The sequence below is a fragment of the Chlorocebus sabaeus genome, chromosome 12 (assembly GCF_047675955.1).
Source record: "Chlorocebus sabaeus isolate Y175 chromosome 12, mChlSab1.0.hap1, whole genome shotgun sequence".
NCBI lineage: Eukaryota > Metazoa > Chordata > Mammalia > Primates > Cercopithecidae > Chlorocebus > Chlorocebus sabaeus.
Window position 1 is genome coordinate 42,607,349 of NC_132915.1, and position 20,277 is coordinate 42,627,625.

Genomic DNA, 20,277 nt, shown 5'->3' on the forward strand with positions numbered 1-20,277 from the left:
TTTTTTTTGAGACAGAGTCTGGCTCTGTCGCCCAGGCTGGGGTGCAGTGGTGCAATCTGGGCTCGCCACAAACTCCACCTTCAGCCTACCGAGTAGCTGGGATTACAGGTGTGCACAAGCACGCTTGGCTAATTTTTGTATTTTTAGTAGAGACAATGGGGTTTCACCATGTTGACCATGTGGTCTTGACCTCCTGGCCTCAAGTGATCCGCCCGCCTCGGCCACTGCATCCAGCCTGTTAGAATGATTTTATCATGTTAAAAAATGTGAAGAAATAAAAAACAAAATGATTGCTAAAATAATGTATATAATAGAAGGGTTAGAAGACAAAGTTAATACAAAAAAAAAAATGTAAAAGAACAAAGGTGATTAATCAACCAACAAACAAAACACCTTACTTGAAAAGGTTCTTCACAGTCTGGCTCCATAGTTTCCTCTCCTGCCAATACCCCTCATATAATCTACTGCTCTGATAATATAGGTCTGCATGGGGCTCCACACCGGGGTTTCTGAACCTCAGCAATGCAGACATTATAAACCCAATCGTTTTTTTGCTGTAGGAGGCTATGCTGTACACTGAAGGATGTTTAACAGCATCCCTGAACTCTACCCATTACCTGTCAGCAGCATCTTCCAGTCATGACAGTAAGAACTGACTCCAGACACTGCCAAGTTTCCCTTGGGAAGGTAGAGCATAAAATAATCCTCAGTTTTGAACTGCTCTGTATCCCTGTAAACACTGCTCTCTCTACCTGAAATCATTTCCCCTACCTCTGCAGAACTCATTTTTCAAGACCCATTATCCATGCTATTGCCTCCACTGTGAGGTTTTCTTCTAGTCAAAGTTACTCATTCCTTCTTTACTATTCACCTTCTTTGTTTTCTTTTCTATGTTCTATTTTCCCCTCTAGATAGTGAGAACCTCCATCTGATTATTCTTTGTATTTTTATTAATTTAGATGTTCAACAAAGGTTGATTATTAAATGAATATGAGAATATGAGCCTCCATGAGATAACCCACCCATTGCCAAGGGAAAACTGGTTCACTGAATCCCACATTGTCCTTCAGTTCTGTCTGTCTCTCATTTTTATTTTTTCTTTTTTTCTGTTTTGCTTTGCTTCTGGGAAACAAATTAAATGACATACTCAATTTTAGTAACCCAAGGTCCTTGGTATATCTAGTTCTGTGATATTTTTACTTGGTCTTTGTTTAGGTTTACATTTTAATCATTCATTATTTAACAAGTTTTGCCATCAGAAGTTGCTTCAAATTCTTTTTGAAATGTAATTAGTGAAAACTGACATAGAAATATAAAACCAAAATTTTATATCATGAAGATCTCATTTCATGAAAAAATTTCAAAAACAGATTGTTCACTGTAGGATTCAGTGAACCAGTTTACTCTAATCAACATTTAAGAGTAATTTTCAACCCTGAACCTATGTTAACACAGCATCTCTATAGTTATTTCAAGAGTTGTCATAAAATTTCCAAAGAAAAATCTGCCTTAATTTTGTGTGCATATACATTATGCATCTAGATGATATGTGTGTAAGCCTACACTTTTGGGAAGGAAAATAAATGAACTAGAACCCTGGAAATATTAAACAAACACCAATAACAAAACAATAGAATGCCACACTCCAAAACGTCTGAAGGTCATTGACAAGGAGAGACCTCCTGAATATTCTGTGCTGAGGCTTATTTGCTGTCTAAGCAGCTTTTGCAGCCTGAGTTATCCACATTATTTCTCCAATCTTGGAATTGTTCTCTGTTGCCGTAGCTTTAAAAATAATCTTAGCAATGTCGATTTTTAAGTATTGGTCCTAAATTTCTATTGAAATTAATCATTTTAATTCTCAGTTTTCCTACAGATAATTCAGGGTAAAAAGATTAATTTAGTGCCACTGGTCAATTCTTAAGGCAAAGCAATTAATTAATCAAGAAAGTAGCATCCACCTATACTGGACTGGAGAAACTTCATAGAATAAATATGCAAATCCAATATCCTCAAGGCTGACAAGTTTCTATTATTAAACTGCTAACGTGTTTATTTCCCCCACAATAGCTGGATTTTTGTCATGAATACGCATTAAGCCCTGTAGTGATTAGCAGTGATGACTAGGTGACAGTGAGGACACTACTTGAGAATTTGCATTTGACAGATCATTGATATACAGTCACAGTTCTTTTTTTTTGTTTTTTCTCTTCACTTAAACAGGAATCATGCAATAGGAAATGAACCAGAGCTATTAAAGATTATTCAGGTTTAATAGCATGCATCCTTTTAGCTGGCATTAGAACAATACACAATGTGGCAGAGTTAAACAGAGACATCAATTATATTCTCAGACCTGCTAATATTTTTGACAATATTTAAATAGCACATCCCTTCAGGGCATGGCTTTTTTGCCCTCTTAGTTACACACCTGTCAAGTGTTTAATTTGCCAAAGGGAAACAGTTTGATTTCTAAGGGCAGTCTTAATACTGAAGAAGCAAATTGAAAAAATTAAACATTATTGAATAGAAGTAATGAGAAGGATCTGAGGGAAAAAAATTGTAGGCTTAATTCAACATGGCATGTCAGCATCTGTCATTAATGCAACAATATGATCATGTTCTCCAATATGCTGCATATACCTCAAGCTTTTCAATTATTCAGTTCCTTTACTTCTAAAAAAACAGGAGGCTGATGGAGAGGGAGAATCAGAGGGTCATATTTTCTAGTAAGAGTAAAAAAGATGGAGATAGTAAATTGTACCTGTCATGCATATAAAATTATACATTTGAAAATAGGGAAGGTATGAAGTAAAAAATATAAGCTAGCCATTGGTCAGATTTGTGTAGCCACTGGTTTAAAAGAATAAATTTCATTCCTCAAATTCATTATTAAATTATAAATATTAATAAATCAGCAGTTGGTAAACTACATAGAAAATGTAAATCTGACATGACAAAACTCTAGAGTACTTATATTTAAATTTTAGAAAAGAAAATAAGTTTTTAAATTTTACTCTAGTCATATAAGAAATAATCTGGTAAACAAATGGAATTGAATTAGTAAAGAATGGAGATTTAAAAAAAGAGTCACAGACACTGTAAAAAGTTATTAATGATTTTAAACAAAAGAAAATTCTTGGCATCTAGGGACCAACTTTCTACCAAAAAAAAAAGGAAGAAGAAGAAGATGTAAGACAGGCTCCAAAGAAAACTGACTTCTAGTTCTACTCTACTCTTATAATCAAGTCACTTAACCTCTCTAAGCCACTGTAATCTACAGGGTATAAACTAGGTGTTTTTCTTGGTCCCTTTCAGTATTAGTTTTTCACTGTACATGAACATGTGGCCAAGAAGCCCAAAGTCCAAAAACATGTAAGACATGCCCCACAGAATTCTCAGACCTCACAATTTTTGTAGTCTTAAAATATACCAGTGTCTATCATTAACAAAATAATAAGATCATGCTGTAGTTAGTCTCAGTCTCAACAAATTTCCAAGTAGGTTTCATCTGAATCACGTGGGACCCAAACAGTCTTAGAGCCCATATCCTACCTCCATACGGAAATGGTAAAACAAGCTTAATAGGCAGGCCTATTTGTCCCCTCCTTTCATGGGACACTGTATGCACAAATACTATTCCTTTTATATAAAACTGTCTGCAAGGGAAATTTCAAGTCACCTCACTGGGCCAGTGGTATGTCCCAACACACTTGCTAGCACTCTTTTTGTTTCACCTTTTCTTCTCATTCTCATCATGTTTTCACATAACATAATAAGAATAGAAGATATCTGTTCAACTTCTTTACACTCTCTGAAAAAGTAGATAATTTTCCACAACATAATTATGCTTTTATTCAGGATATTGGTTTCTCCAAAAGCTTGCCAATCCATTCTGAAAACCAGTACTGAAAATCAATCTTGCCAGGTGTGGTGGCTCACTCCTGTAATCCCAGCACCTTGGGAGGCTGAGGCAGGTAGATCATTTGAGGTCAGGAGTTCGAGACCGGCCTGGCCAACATGGTGAAACCCCCATCTCTACTAAAAATACAAAAATTAGCTGGATGTGGTGGTGGACACCTATAATCCCAGCTAGTCGGGAGGCTGGGGCAGGAGAATCTCTTGAACCAGGGAGATAGAGGCTGCAGTGATCCAAGATGGTACCACTGTACTCCAGCCATGGTGACAGAATGAGACTCTGTCTCAAAAAAAAATAAAACAAAATCAATCTTTTCAATAACTTGTAAAGGAGACAAACACAACTGCATATAACAAAAACACTTTAAATTCATGATCACGACTTAAAACCATTAGATAGAAATTTACTACAGAAAAGTATTTGTGAAGATTCTTCTTGATTTACTTTTTTTGCTACAAAATATCTAAAGAAGTTATATGACATTAAACAAATTCATTCTCTCTTATTACTTTTTGTTCTTTCGCATTAGCCACATTTTGTTTTTTTTTTTTTAACTGAAGCTGTTTCACTCAATTATGAAACTAATCTTCAAGTTTCATTTTTAACCTTAAAAGGCAGAATATTTGCTAGCAAGTCATCTATAACCGTTAAATTAATGCTAAAGACATCAGAATGAAAACCAACTTGGATTGAAGGCATAATTAGATTGATTTCAAACCTTGAAGATAACAAACATTTTTAAAATATTTTTTAAAGCATAGAAATGGTGATTAAATTAAGTAAGTTCAAAGAACATCTGACTTCAGTTTTCATTCTGTCATTGTGAAATGTTTCAATTTTAATATAAATGCTAGGACTTTTTAATGCTCATACTTTTTACAGAACAAAAAAGCACTGTGTTACATTTAGAAGTTCTAATGTTTATCACCATCTGAGCTGTCATGGAAGCAATTGCTACTTACACTCTTTAAAGAAGTGAGAATTGCAATTCCTCTAACTGATGACAATGTAATTATTCCTTTTACTGTCAAAATAGAGGTGATTTCCCTTCCTCATACACATGATTACACATGCAAATCCAGGCTTATCTGAAATCTTGTAAGTATACTGAATGTCCGAATCTGAATGAACGATCACATGAACAATGAGCCTGAGTGATGATGGAAACCAAGTCTACAGCCAACCATCCTAAACATATTTTTATCATCCGTTTTTCCTGTAGAAACTCATTCTTCAGCATCCACACAGCTTTCAACACAATGTCATATCATCTACAATATACAGCAACAACCATTACAAAAATAACTAGGAGGAAAAAAGCCACATTGAATCTGAATGTCTCATTTGGAGGTTTAAATGACTTCATTAACTATTCATTAACACATAGAAAAATCAGCCTTTCAGAAAAACACCAGCCTTTCACAAGATCTATGCCATGTCGTGAATGCCTGCTTGGGTGAATGATGTCCTACCTGGTCTTTCAGCTGCTGTACAGAAGTCTGAAGGCTCAGAATCTGACTGAAGAGAGGGCTCTGCAGGACTGACTTCAGAAGGCTCAGTTTGTCTTCATTTGCTACATCCCCACGTTCTCGCAGCTTGGTTTGCAAGCGCTCTGCTGCCTGCAGGGCCCGATTTTTGTCTATACCAAAGAGCAGCATTTGTCAATAATAGGATTCAAAGGACACATGTCCAGCCTATGAGGACTCCATCTAGTAGAAATTCTAAAACTATTTCTATTGAGTGCATAAAATTGTCTCTTTTAAATTGAATAAAAAACTGCAGGCCGGACGCGGTGGCTCACACCTGTAATCCCAGCACTTTGGGAGGCTGAGGCGGGCGGATCACTTGAGCTCAAGAGTTTGAGACCAGCCTGGCCAAAATGATGAAACTCTGTCTCTACTAAAAATACAAGAAATTAGCCGGGCGTGGTGGTGCACTCCTATAATCCCAGCTACTCAGGGGGCTGAGGCAGGAGAATCACTTGAATCTGGGAGGCAGAGGTTGCAGTGGGCCGAGATCGCGCCACTGCACTCCAGCCAGGCAGACAGAGCAAGACTCCTTCTCAAAACAACAACAACAACAAAAAAACTGTAGAGAAAGTAGACATTTTTTAATGGAGTACAAAAATACAAAAAATACAAAACTGAGTACCTTTTTTTTTTTTTTTTGAGACAGAGTCTCGCTCTGTCGCCCAGGCTGGGATCTCAGCTCACTGCAAGTTCCGCCTCCTGGGTTTACGCCATTCTCCTGCCTCAGCCTCCTGAGTAGCTGGGACTACAGGCGCCCGCCACCTCGCCCGGCTAGATTTTTGTATTTTTTAGTAGAGACGGGGTTTCACCGTGTTAGCCAGAATGGTCTTGATCTCCTGACCTCGTGATCCGCCCGTCTCGGCCTCCCAAAGTTCTGGGATTACAGGCTTCAGCCACTGCGCCTGGCCCTGAGTACTTTTTAATACTTTAAATATCTTTCTCCAAAATTAAATAGCAAATAAAATAGCGTATTATATTCGCTTCAAAGCAAATCAATACAAATAATTACTGAACACCATACAAATCAGGCACAAAGCTGCAAAAAGTAAATATATTCAGTAATTATGTCCTACTAGTCCTAGTGTCTTACAATCATACTTACACCAGAGTTTCTACCACAAATAATAGTTAAAAACCTTTCCCTGAAACACAAACACATACACTTATACACTCTTATAAGTGAAGCCAAAACTTTTTTTTAATGGAGATTGTTCAGATGTATTACTTAGATTCATCATGGTAACAAGTATATCTATTTAAACATATTTGTCATATCCCAGGAATGATAAAAAGGGGGAATCGACGGGGCACGGTGGCTCATGCCTATAATCCCAGCAGTTTGAGAGGCTGAGGCGGGTGGATTACTTGAGCTCAGGAGTTTGAGACCAGCCTGGTCAACATGGTAAAACCTCGTCTCTACTAAAAATACAAAAATTAGATGGGCATGATGGCATATGCCTGTAATCCCAGCTACTCAGGAGGCTGAGGCAAGAAAATCCCTTGAACCCGGGAGGTGGAAGTTGCAGTGAGCCGAGATCATACCACTACACTCCAGCCTGGGCGACAGAGTGAGTGAGACTCCATCTCAAAAAAAAAAAAAAAAAAAAATGGAATCATCACCACAGACACTTTCTATAGCACCAAATCTGAAATTGCAAAGAAATAGGGTGATTAAAACATGAATTGATGTTGATCATGAGTTCACACACACACACAAACTTAAACAAACAATATTTACTCATATGCAGAATTTTAAAAACAAATAATGATAAAGATACACATGAGCATCTTATTCTGGGTTATATGTCCCATGGTATCTCAGAATACAAATCTAATATTAATTTCCACATCAATTATTTGGAACGTGTGCAACTCAGCACAAAACAAAATAAAGACTAGAAAACAATGGTTTAAATAATTCTGTATTTGCCCTTTCCTTTCCACTTTCCTATTAAGAACTTTCCTATGTGGACTAGGAGTCTTTACAGCATTGGTTTAGTATAAAATGGGAAGTGAAGGAAATGTACATCCATACATTTTCATTACCAGCACAGTACCAGGAACAAAAGCCATCATAGAGATCCCCATGATCACAAAAACAGGTACTTCTCCCATTACTGCCACTGACTCTCACTCTATCCCTCAAAACCCACCGACGTCAAGGTATCTGCCATAATGATTAAGGTGCCAGAGTGAAATCCAAACACTTTCAATTTAGTCATACCCAAAGAGTTACCTGGAATAGGGTAAGGAACTAGAGTGTCAGATAATTGCATGTATTGTGCCATACCTGATATATCTAGCTATAAATGGTTCTACTAACTAGTTTCTTTAAAACTAAAGAGCAGTGGGAAAAACAAATTATTAACACATGAGTCTGGGAAATGTAGATATTTCGACCTAAATTATCTCATGTAGAAATTAAACTGCCTTAAAGCATAAGACTAAGTAACATTTTTCTCTTTATCAATTAATAGCAAGAGCTCAGTAGTACTTCACCTGCCACAAGTAAAAGTAGTATCATCTTTCAGTATTAAAAATACTGCTAAAATTCCAAATGCTTTTCAGAAATAGATATTAACCAGAATTGGGCTCATAAATCAGAATTGGGCTTACTTTAAGCTTTATTAAAACCCATAACTGGAAGAATATCTCATATGTTTTTAATTTTTGCTTATATGTAATGTGTTTTTTATAATACTTCAGATGAAACTGTCCAAATACAGAAACATATTACCTTAGTACAATGTTAGTAGGTAAAAACTTTTTAAATCTAGATACTATAGACAGAATCCTGCTATGTTAAACACACCATATGTCAAAAATCCCAATGGGAGGAGTTACAATTCTTATAAAAGTAGGCAGAAAAGAATAAGTCTTACCAATGGCTTCTAACATTTTTTTCAAAGTTCAGTGTTCTTCTCTAAAATGATTAACAGCAATTAAAATGGAACTCTGTGCAAAAAAGAAATAAAATACAATGGTTATATTTTATCAGAACTTTATATTCTAAAGCTAAATACTCTAAAAAACACTCGATACAACTCAAATTCTTTTGACCGTTAAAATCTTGTTGATAACAACTTAAGATAGTTCTCTTTATAGACAATAATCATTTTAGGACTTATTCAAAATTATCTTCTATGTATATATTTACCCATAATACTTGCATAAGGTAAAAGACATAAATTCTGTTTTAAATAAGGCGGCAGAAGTTTCAAACATATTTCCATAAGAAGTTCCACTTACAATACAGACCACTATAATCTTGTATTCACTTACAGATCTTTAAGTGTAGAATAAGAAGCTTACTTAACTCCACATAAGAAATTCTATGGCAAAAAACATAAAAAGTAGAAAATGTGATCCTGCCCTCAAAGGCTCATACCCCTAACTGAGGAGACAATGCACGCATACCTATTAGAAATGAACTGTGGGCTGGGCGCGGTGGCTCACACCTGTAATCCCAGCACTTGGGGAAGCCAAGGTGGGTGCGTTACTTGAGGTCAGGAGTTTGAGATCAGCCTGGCCAACATGGTGAAGCCCCGACTCTGTTAAAAATATAAAAACTAGCCGGGTGTGGTAGTGCACACCTGTAATCCCAGCTACTCAGGATGCTGAGGCAGGGGAATCACTTGAACCCAGGAAGCGGTGGTTGTGCTGAGCCGTGATCATGCCATGGCACTCCAGCCTGGGCCACAGAACAAGACTCCATCTCAAAAAAAAAAAAAGAAAAGAAAAAAAGAAATGAATGTGACACTCAAGCAGTACCTGAATTACTGGAAGATAATATATTAAATTATGGATGAAAAACTGAACAAAAGGGAGCATACAGTGTTAAATTTTTCAAAAGTTCTCAAAATACTCTCCTGACTATAATGTTCTGCTCTTTCCCATTCAAAGAAATCTTCTCAACTCCTTCAATCCACACATCTCATCTTTCTCTAAGAATACTTAACTAGATTCTTTTAAGTACTGGATACAGATCTGCAATGCTAACATCCAGGTCACTAATCCATCTTGAGCCTTTGCTGCCAAACAAATCTGCACAACTATCCCCATAGTTCCATCTCTCTTCTGCCTCACAGAAAACCCTGAATCATGAAGAAGACAGTCAGTCAGTCATTCCTTCAATAGAAAAAAGAAATCTACCACCACACATTCTCATTTTTCATCTGGAAGATAAAATGGGATTTCTCTTAGAAAGAACAAGTTGCCTCCTGTTACCTCTTTAAGACAAAATTCATTTGCCTAAAAAGGAAGTGTGTGATGTAGATGAGCAGATCTATAAAACATCAATGCCTGCAATTAGCTCTGTGTGATAACAGAGAACAGTATGTATTGACTTGTTTTATCCCAATTTAGAATATACTATTTGAAACATCAACTCCATTTCAAATGTCAAATCGTTTAACTACTGGCACTTGTTTTAAAAAGTGTCATTGTGTCAAGAAAAGAGGATACTGGCTCTGAACTAGAATTGAAAACTAAATAGAAGTGTGGCCTTGAGCAAGGGACCTATCATTTCAACATCTGTTTCTTTTAAAACACACTTACTCATTGGGTATATTTTGAAAAATGAGATAAAGTATGCCAATTTCCAGCTCATAGCATAACTTGTAACTATGATACATTTATTCAGGATTAATGCTGAGTCAATATATTCCACATAGATAGGAATTCCAATGCCAAGCAATACATTATTTCATGAGGCCTAATATAGGGTAATATTAACAAATAAATTGGTGACTTTTTTACTCTTATTTACAAGGAGAATATAATACTCCTTCACAAAACAGCCTACTATTAGCCACCCCGCCTCAAAAACAATTAACTTCTGGTAATTAAAACACAAAAATAGGCCAGGCATGGTGGCTCACGCCTGTAATCCCAGCACTTTGGGAGGCTGAGGGGGGGGTGAATCACGAGGTCAGGAGATCGAGACCATCCTGGCCAACATGGTGAAACCCCGACTCTACTAAAAATACAAAACTGAGCTGGGTGTGGTAGAACATGCCTATAATCCCAGCTACTCAGGAGTCTGAGACAGGAGAATCACTTGAACCAGGGAGGCGGAGGTTGCAGTGAGCCAAGATCGTGCCACAGCATTCCAGCCTGGCAACAAAGCGAGACTCTGTCCCCTCCCAACTCCAGAAAAAATAGGGCTGGGCATGGTGGCTCACGCCTGTAATCCCAGCAAATAACTTGAGTTCAGGAGTTCGAGACCAGCCTGGCCAACATGGTGAAAACCCGTCTCTAGCACAAATATAAAAATTAGCTGGGCGTGGTGCATGTGACTGTAGTCCCAGCTGCTCCAAGAGGCTGAGCCAGGAGAATTGCCTGAATAAAGATACCCCAATATAAGGAAGCCCAGGGCTACAAAAGTATATTTAATCACCCAGGAAGAAGCATGATAGCAATAAAAAAGCATGGACTAGAGAGTCTGATGACCTGAATTTAAATTTCAACTAGCTATATGCCCTTGTTAAATCACTTATCTTTTTCTGAATCTGAGTCTCTATTTATAAATGAATGATGTTTATAACGTTTTGAAAGGATAAAATTATACATGTGTTTGGTATGCACATGAAAAATTAATTCTAAAGATAGACAGTGTTCCTGACATACATGGGAGGTAGACCTCGGATTTAGAAGCTCACTGATTTATGAGAAGTCTGCAGAGAAAGTACAGCATAGGCAGTTCCTAATTGAGAAAAACACTGCTGTCCGAAAGTTCATCTACAAGTCGGTTACAGTAAAATAGAATTACTTTTTCTTCCCCAAAAAATTACACAAAGGTTAAAAAAAAAAAAACAAAATAGCTCCCAGATAAGAGAGCTCTACTCTTTTGTATTTCAATGATTTTTTAAAATTACAGTTTCAGAGTTTCTTTTCTATGCTTGGATGTCCCTAAAATAAATGCATAGCTTTTTTTGAGATTTTTCAGGGGATTTCACCATTAGCAATCCCGACAAAAAGATAAGAATTTTTAAAAACTTGTTCCTTTCTGTGCCTGATACACCTGTCCTGAGGATTCAGTTCTAATTATAAACAAATTCATTTATAATCACAAAATTTTTGAGATAGATTGAGTCCACTCCCTTCAAATTGCAGCCATGAATTCCTCTTGTCACCTTTTCACCACCCTACCATTTCCTTTCCCTTTTTGCCCATTTAAATACTATATGGAAACTTAAGGATACCTGAGTGATAACAGTGGGTCATGGCCAACTGGCATGACTTAAACAAGATCCAACATGTCAGAAGAATGCCAAGTTCTGAGGGATTTTCTTTTTTCTTTTTCTTTTTTTTTTTTGTCTGGACAATTCATGCTAAGCAGTGACAATAAGGAATCAGAGAGGCAGAAAAGAGATGAGCTATGGATATGATAAGAAGGAGATCAGCGCTAATGCTGAAACAGAAGCAGAAATGATAACAGCAAACACACAGCACCTACCACATGCTAGGTACTATTCGAATCATGCTTCCAATTAAGTCCTTTAATACTTACACAATTCACTCACTTTATAAACAAGGAAAATGAGGTACAGACAGGTTAAGTAACTCGTCTAAGTCCACACCACTACTAAGTGATAGAGCAAGGATCTTAACACAAGCCATCTAGCTCCAGAGTCCATAATTTAATTTTTACAATATGCTGCCTCTAGAAAGCAGGAAGATTCGACTTCCCTGTTTACAAGTTCAAACAGACCATGCCCTACATAAAGTGAAACCAAAGGAAGAAATAGAGACCCAAAATGAATGAAGTCTGAAATGGAATAGACTGCTTTAGATAGTCAAATCAGCCAACTGTTCAGACAAGGTATGAAGAAGTCAGAAATACATATGTTAGAAACCAGCAGTGGGTCTATCAAAGAAAGATCAGGAATATTCACCTTTTATGTAATGTTAATGTCCATACATCTTTAAACAAATCACTTTTAAAATCCAAGATTTTAAGAAAAACCCTTAAGAAGCCTCTTTAAATTGATATTCAACGTATATTCAAAAACACTGCTTTTACATTTCAAGGTACTAAATCCCTCAACACAAAGAGAATTAAGAATACACAGTATATTGTTGTAATTGTTCTATTTTATTATTAGTTGTTGTTAATCTCTTATTGAGCTTAATCTGTAAATTAAACTTTATCATAGGTATGTATTTATAAAAATTAAAAAAAAACAGCATACCTCAGAGATATTGTAGGATCAGTTCCAGACCACTGCAATAAAGTGAATCTCTCAATAAAAGGGGTCACACGAATTTTTTGGTTTCCCAGTGAGTACAAAAGTTATGTTTACACTACACTGTAGTCTATTAAATGTGCAACAGCATTATGTCTAGGAAAACACTCTATACACCTTTATTAAAAAATAGTTTACTGTCAAAAAATGCTAGTGATCATCTGAGACTTCAGTGAGTCATAGTCTTTGTGCTGGTGGAGAGTCTCGCCTTTGTACTGATGGCTGCTGACTGACGGGTGGTGGCTGCTGAAGGCTGGGGTTGCTGTGACAATTTCTGAAAATAAATCAACAATGAGCTTTGCCACATTGATTCTTCCTTTCATGAAAGATTTCTCTGTAGCATGGGATGCTGTTTGATAGCATTTTACCCACAACAGAACCTCTCAAATCCTGCTCCTACTTTATTAACGAAGATTATGTAATAGCCTCAATCCTTTTTTTCATTTCAATGATGTTCACATCTTCACCAGGCATACATTTCATCTCAAGAAACCACTTTCTTTACTCATCCATAAAAAGCAACTCCTCATTCATTCAAACTTTATCATGAGAGTACAGCAATTCAGTCACATCTTCAGACTCCATTTGAAATTCCAGTTCTCTTGCTATTTGTACCACATCTTCTGTGACTTCTTCCACTGAAGTCTTGAACCCTCAGCATTATTCATAAGAGTTTTAGAATCAACTTCCTCCAAACTCCTGCTAATGTTGGTATTTTGACTTCCTCCCATGAATTACAAATATCTTAATGGCATCTAAACTGGTCAATCCTTTCCAGAAAGTTTTCCATTTACTTTGCCCTAATCTAGCAGAGGAATAATTAAGTACAGAAGCTATAACTTTACAAAATGTATTTTTTCAATAATAAGACTTGAAAGTCAAAATTATTCTGTGGTCCAGGGACTGCAGAATGGATGTTGCGTTAGCGACATGAAAACAACATTCATCTCTTTGTAAAACTCTATCAGAGCTCTTGGATAACCAGGTGTCTTGTCAATGAACAGTAATGTATTTTAAAAGAACCTTTTTCTGAGCAGTAGGTCTCAATAGTGGGCTTAAAGCATTCAGTAAACCATGCTATAAACAGATGTGCTGTTATCCAGGCTTTCTTTTTCCATTCACAGAGAACACAGGCACAGCTGATTTGGCATAATTCTTAAGGGTCCAAAACTTTTGGAAATGGTAAATAAGCACTGGCTTCAATTTGACATCACCAGTTGCATTAGCTCCTAATGAGAGAGTCAGTCTCTTTAAAGCTTTGAAGCTAGACATTGACTACTCCTATTTAAGTCCCTGATAGCCTCTTCTTTCAATATAAAGCTGTTCCATCTACATTAACAATCTGTTGTTTAGGGCAGCCACCTTCATTAATGATCTTAGCTAGATCTTCTGGATAGCCTTCTGAAGCCTCTACATTAGCACTTGCTGCTTCACCTTGCACTTTTATGTCATACAGATGGCTTCTCTCATTAAGCCTCATGAACCAACCTCTGCTAGCTTCCAACTTTTTTTCTGCAGCTCCCTCACCTCTCTCAGCCTTCACAGAACTGAAGAGTGTTAGGGTTTTGCTCTGTATTAGGTTTTGGCTTAAGGGAATGTTGTGGCTAATTTGATTTTCTATCCAGATCATTACAACTTTCTCCATATCAACAATAAGGCTGTTTTGCTTTACATGTGGTCACTGGAGAAGCTCTTTTAATTTCCTTCAAGACCTTTTCCTTTGCATTCACAACTTGACCATTTGGCACAATACACCTAGCTTTCAGTCTATCTCTACTTTCAACATGTCTTCTTCACTAAACTTAATTATTTCTAGCTTTTCATTTAAAGTGAGAGGCATGAAACTCTTCCCTTCACTTGAACACTGAACAGCCTAATTTTAATACTGCTCTGTGTCAGGGAATAGAGAGGCCTCAGAAGAGGGAAAGAGAATGGGAACGACCAGTTGTTGGAGCAGTTGGAAAATGTGCAACATTTATTAAGTTCGCCATCTTAAATGTGCAGGGCTGCAGCACCCCAAAATAATTAAAATGGCAACATCAAAGATTACTGATCACAGATCACCATAACAGATGTTAAGAATAATAAAGGGCACGAAATATTGTAAGAATTAACAAAACGTGACACACACAAAGTAAGCGCATGCTGTTGGAAAAAAAATGGCACCAATAGACTTGCTTGACACAGAGTTGCCATAAACCATCAATTTGTTTAAAAAAATTCAGTATCTGCAAAGCACAATAAGGCAAAATTCAATAGAATAACAGGCCTGTACATATGGGGTAAGGTACTATGTTTGGTTTCAGGCAACTACTGGGGGTCTTGGAATGTATCCCCCACGTTCCAAGGGGTGGGACAACTGTATTCAAATCTGGCACAGAAAAATTACCAGTTTCCCTCTAGTTGCTGTTCATGTATCCTGCTTTTGGCTATATCACTATTTGGTTATAAAAACTGAACCTAAAATCTGTTCCAACAGCCTTAGCTTTTAGAACCACAAGACATATCAGTAACAGCTCAATGAATTCAGTATCTGTTAGGCACCAGAGTGCTAGGCAAGTGCAGTTTATCCACGCTCCATCATGCGTGTGAGGACTCTGACCACCTTGCTCCCCACAATATCCTCCAGTGCCTGACACATTATTCCAGATAACACAACAGAGAAAAGGAGAGGTCGGGGTCTTAATCAAGGTGACACAGCTAGTAAGTGGGAGAACTTGGAATTGAACCCTACTGTCCCTTATTTTAAAGCCGAAACTTTATCACACTACCCCCTATTTTCCGAACTATCTCGCAAAAATCACATGGTGAAAATATATTGTCGAATTTATAAAAAAGAAGATACAGAACAAGGTATGAAGTTGTTACACTTTGTACAGAAGAATAGGACAGCAATTGTTTTGGTAAGTAAAAACTGATGTGTGTGTGTTTATAAAAGCATAGACTATTCTGCAACTTTTTCAAAGACACTGATAGTGGGATATGGCAGGCTGAAGGATGCCAAGACAATCTTACTTTGCACTGCATTACTTCTGTGTTTTTCAAACTTTATACCTTAATAGAGGGCTGCCAGATTTATCAAATAAAAACACAGGATGCTAATTAAATTTGAATTTCAAGTAAATGAATACTTTTTTAGTGTATGTCCCATGCCATACTTGGGACATATTTATACTAAAATCCAATCTTATTTATCTGAAATTCAAACTTAACTTGGGCATCTGCTATTTTATCTAACAATCCTACTATGTACTTGCTAGCTTAGAGAAAAAAAAAAACATATAAAATCATTTTACCTTTCACACTTCCTGTAAAACTTTAACATCACGAGAGAGCTGCCTAATCCTTAATACATCTCAAAGATTTTACCTGTGACCATATGATTCTCCAGCAATTTGTTGATAACATTAGTGTCAGCAGGGGATAAAAATAAAACAGAATATTTGGTATTATTTAGAAGTAGGAACGGATTAACTGAGTAATCATTTTACTTTTCAACAAGTTGTAATGGTAACATGTAGGCACAGCTTTTACAAAGTAGAGAATCAACGTTTGAAACATAACACAAATCATTCTGCTCAATGCAGATTATATGGCAACTAACAAGTGAAAATATGTTTTATGCTAAAAATAACTCTATGTAGAGAAAATGCCCCAAATGCATACAATTTTCTAGTTATCTTAAACAATTCTGACTGAAAAAGGAATACAACATTAAAAGTGCTTGTTTCAATGGCTTGCAGCTTGTCAAAGTTGCTCAGCATCTGTTATTGCATTTAAATTTACCATTTCTATCATTCGTAGTTGCCTCAGCAGTACCTGAAGTTAGCAGACAAAGGCACAGTTGTAGTAGTCAAATGCAAGTCGTTTTTCATAAATTCAATTTGTCCATAACAGCAATACTTACACTTTCAGTCGTAATTCGTACTTTTGGGTAACATTACTGAACTATAGCTCTAAAAGTATAGAAATGTCACAGTACCCACCAACATCACGCAGTCATCCAACAGAAATCACTCAGCCTTTTCTTAGCATCTGTTCTTCTGAACTGCTCCCTCATTTTTATAGGCTTTAATCAAAAAAGCATTCATGAACACAATTTTTATTTTCAAGCTGACATTTATAAATCTTCCTAAATTTATTCAATGAAAATAAGATGTATTAATTCCACTTTGCCCACCAAAATGAAAGAAAATCAAGTATTAAAGAACCTTAACTTCACAACATACTTCAAATATTGATTAATATTCTTATTCTTTATTTATAAAACTGCCATATAAATTACTTGAAATGAAAATGCAGTAGTCCCAGCTACTGGGGAGACTGAGGCAGGAGAATCACTTGAACCCAGGAGGTGGAGGCTCAGTGCAGCTCCGTGCAGCCTCTGCCTCCTGGGTTCAAGTGATTCTCCTGCCTCAGTCTCCCAAGTAGCCTGAGATTGAGCCAACACACTCCAGTCTGGGCAACAGAGCAAAAGTCTGCCTCAAAAAAGAAAAAGAAAAGAAAAGAAAATGCAGGGAAGGTCAAGAGATTAGAAAAGGACTCAAATTATGTCATTTACTGATTCTGCAAACACACATGGGGCACTTACATCACTGGCATGTTGTCTAGTAGCAGAATTGGAGAAATGATGATACAATCTGGGAACTCACGTACAAGTGAATGAAAGGAAAAGAAATAAACAATTAAAATATAAGAACACAAAGGAGGGACACCCAAGCTGAACTGAGAAGTCAGGGAAACTTCCTGGAGTCACAGACTCCTGCACAGAGTCTTAAAGAATAGGTGGGGGAGAAGGTCTGATGAAAGAGCTCCCCACATAAACGCAAGAGCGCATGGTACCTTCTGACCACTGCAAGTAGTTTCTTATGTAGTACCTAGATTGGGGCTGAGGAAAAACGAGAGACAGAGAAGATGAGGCTGGAGATGTGAGCAAATGCCAAATTATTCAGGGCCCTCCATACTACTCTTAAAAAGTTTAGATTTGTTTTTTGTTTTGTTTGAAACGGAGTCTCACTCTGTGGCCCAGGCTGGAGTACGATGGCACAGTCTCAGCTCACTGTAACCTCTGCCTCCCAGGTTCAAGCTATTCTCCTGCCTCAGCCTCCCAAGTAACTAAGATAACAGGCCCTCGCCGCTACACCCGGCCAATTTTTGTTGTTGTTGTTGTAATTTACTTTATTAGAGACACAGTCTTGCCATGTTGGTCAGGCTGGTCTTAAACTCCTGACCTCAAGTGATCCACCCACCTCGGCCTCCCAAAGAGCTGGGATTATAGTTGTGGCCACTGCACCCAGCCATTAAAGAGTTTAGATTTAATTAGAAGTTTATTTTGGCAAAGTGATCTTTAGAAAGATCACTCTGGCAATGGTATGGAGGACATACAAAAATCAAGAGAAGCTAGGGATAAGGAAGTCAGGTAAGAGGCATTTTCAAAACTAGAGAAACAAAGGAAAATGGGAGATAGATTAAGATTAGTTAAGAGATATAAGTACTGCGACATGGTAACATGGAGGTAAGGAAGATGAGTTTAGGATAAATCCCACTTTTCCTGCTTTGGTTATTAATGGATGGTAATACTACAAGGAACATGTCAGTGTTGTGAGACTATTCTAGAAATGTCTGCCCTAATAGAGTTTGAATAGCTGAGTATAGTACCTTACGATGTTGCTATGGAATGAACTGTGTTGCCCAAAATTCCTATGTTGAAGCCCTAACCCCGATGTGATTGATTTTGGAAACAGGTCTTTTAGGGAACAGTTAACATTAAATGAAGACATAAGGTTGGAGTCCTGATCCAACAGAATTGGTGGTCTTCTAGAAAGAGGAAGAGAGGAAAACCTGTCTCACTGTCTACATGCAAGCACTGAGAAAAGGCCACATGAGGACACAAGAAGGTAGCTATCTGCAAGGCACAGACAAAACCCTCATCAGAAGCTGAAACCTGCCAGACCTTGATCTTAGACCTTTCAACCTCCAACACCATGAAAATAAATTTCTGTTGTTTACACCTCTCTAAATAATTTGTTGTGGCAGCCCAAGCTGACTAAAACAGAATTCAACCTTCCCACAGGCCCTCCTCCAAGGACTACGCTATCATGTACTATGCTTCGCCCCCTTCTTCCAACCATAACCAAGGGAACCATGGCTAGGCTCCTTAATTCAAGGGAAGCCAATCTAAGTACTGAAATGAAAAGCATGAATGGACTAGAGTGTCTCTTAAGAACTTAAGAAATATTGAGAGAATAAGCCAATTAATGGTAGAACAAGAGTTGAGAAGATAGAAGGCAGCTGAGTAAGGGATGAAGAAGCTAAAATGAGGTACACGCAAGCCAGAGTTATGAGACAGCAAAAACAAGTCTGTTGATAGAGACAGAATACAACTGACATTAAGAGATGCAGGCATTCCTTGGGAGATGCAACACAGCCAATAAGAGGAAAATAGAGTAACTGGTCCCTACAGATGCACAATCACTGATCTCCATTTACAGTGAACTTCATTTTGCCAGAGGTATATTGTATGAGGCTCTGTTTGCTCCATTTAAACACACCTATTCATTCAAACACAGTCTGCTTTGGTATGGTACCATATCATCACATCCAAAAAAAAAAAAAAAAAAAAAAAAAAAACTCCTCTGAAGTACCCTTGCTTACAAAATACCCTTGTTCCTTTATTTCATTTGGGCACTGTACTTCCAATAAAGATTTGAGGGAGTTAACTAGCAAAGACAATTTTAGTAGGACCACTAAATAATTAATAATCCTACAGAAGAGATAGTTACATCAGAAAAACAAAGTGCAGGGAAGCTTCTACACTTGGTGGGTGAATATAACACTATAAAGTTCTGTTTTGCTCGGAGCCTGAGAAAAGCCATTAGCTGCCACCAAATAAAATATAAATCCACTGTTAAAACAAAGGTAGTTGACAAGAGTATGGTGGCTCATGCCTATAATCCCAGCACTTTGAGAAGCCAAGGTGAGAGGATTACTTTTAGCCAGGAGCTCAAGACCAGCCTGGCCAACAAAGTGAGACCCTGTCTCTACAAAAAAAATTCTTAAAATTAGCCAGGCGTGGAGGCACGTGCATGTAGTCCCAGCTACTTGGGAGGCTGAGGTGAGAAGATTACTTGAGCCCAGGAGATTGAGGCTATAGTGAGCTATCATTGTGCCACTAAACTCCAGCCTGGGTAACAGAACAAGACCCTGCCCCTAGAAAATGAAAATTAAAAATTAAAAAAAAGGAATGTGAGCTCTGACAAATTTTCATTATACAAATGAAATCTTAGTAACTGTGAACAATATTTACAAATAGTAAAAATATTTCAGACCAAAAATCTCCATTGAGGCCAGGCATGGTGGCTGATGCCTGTAATCCCAGCACTTCGGGAGGGCAAAATTGGTGGATCGCTTGAGCCTAGGAGTTTGAGACCAGCCTGGGCAACATAACAAAACCCCATCTCTACAAAAAATTTTTAAAAAATTTATCCAGGAGTGGTGGTACACACCTGTAGTCCCTGCTATTCAGGAGGCTGAGGTGGGAGGATCACCTGAACCCAGGTGGTAGAGGCTGCAGTGACATGTG

At 37.5% G+C, this 20,277-nt stretch overlaps 1 protein-coding gene across 18 annotated transcripts in view; it reads right to left on the reverse strand.

Moving 5' to 3' along the window:
• Window positions 1-20,277, reverse strand: part of MPDZ (multiple PDZ domain crumbs cell polarity complex component) — a 182,703-nt gene that overhangs the window by 145,505 nt on the left and 16,921 nt on the right. For all 18 annotated transcript variants that reach the window (XM_037998405.2, XM_007969229.3, XM_037998410.2 and 15 more), the window contains 2 exons: window positions 8,331-8,403; window positions 5,392-5,558 (listed from right to left, as the gene is read on the reverse strand). In XM_037998405.2, coding sequence (XP_037854333.2) covers window positions 5,392-5,558; window positions 8,331-8,346 — 183 coding nt within the window. In that variant the 5' untranslated portion in view covers window positions 8,347-8,403. The remainder of the gene's footprint in view (window positions 1-5,391; window positions 5,559-8,330; window positions 8,404-20,277) is intronic.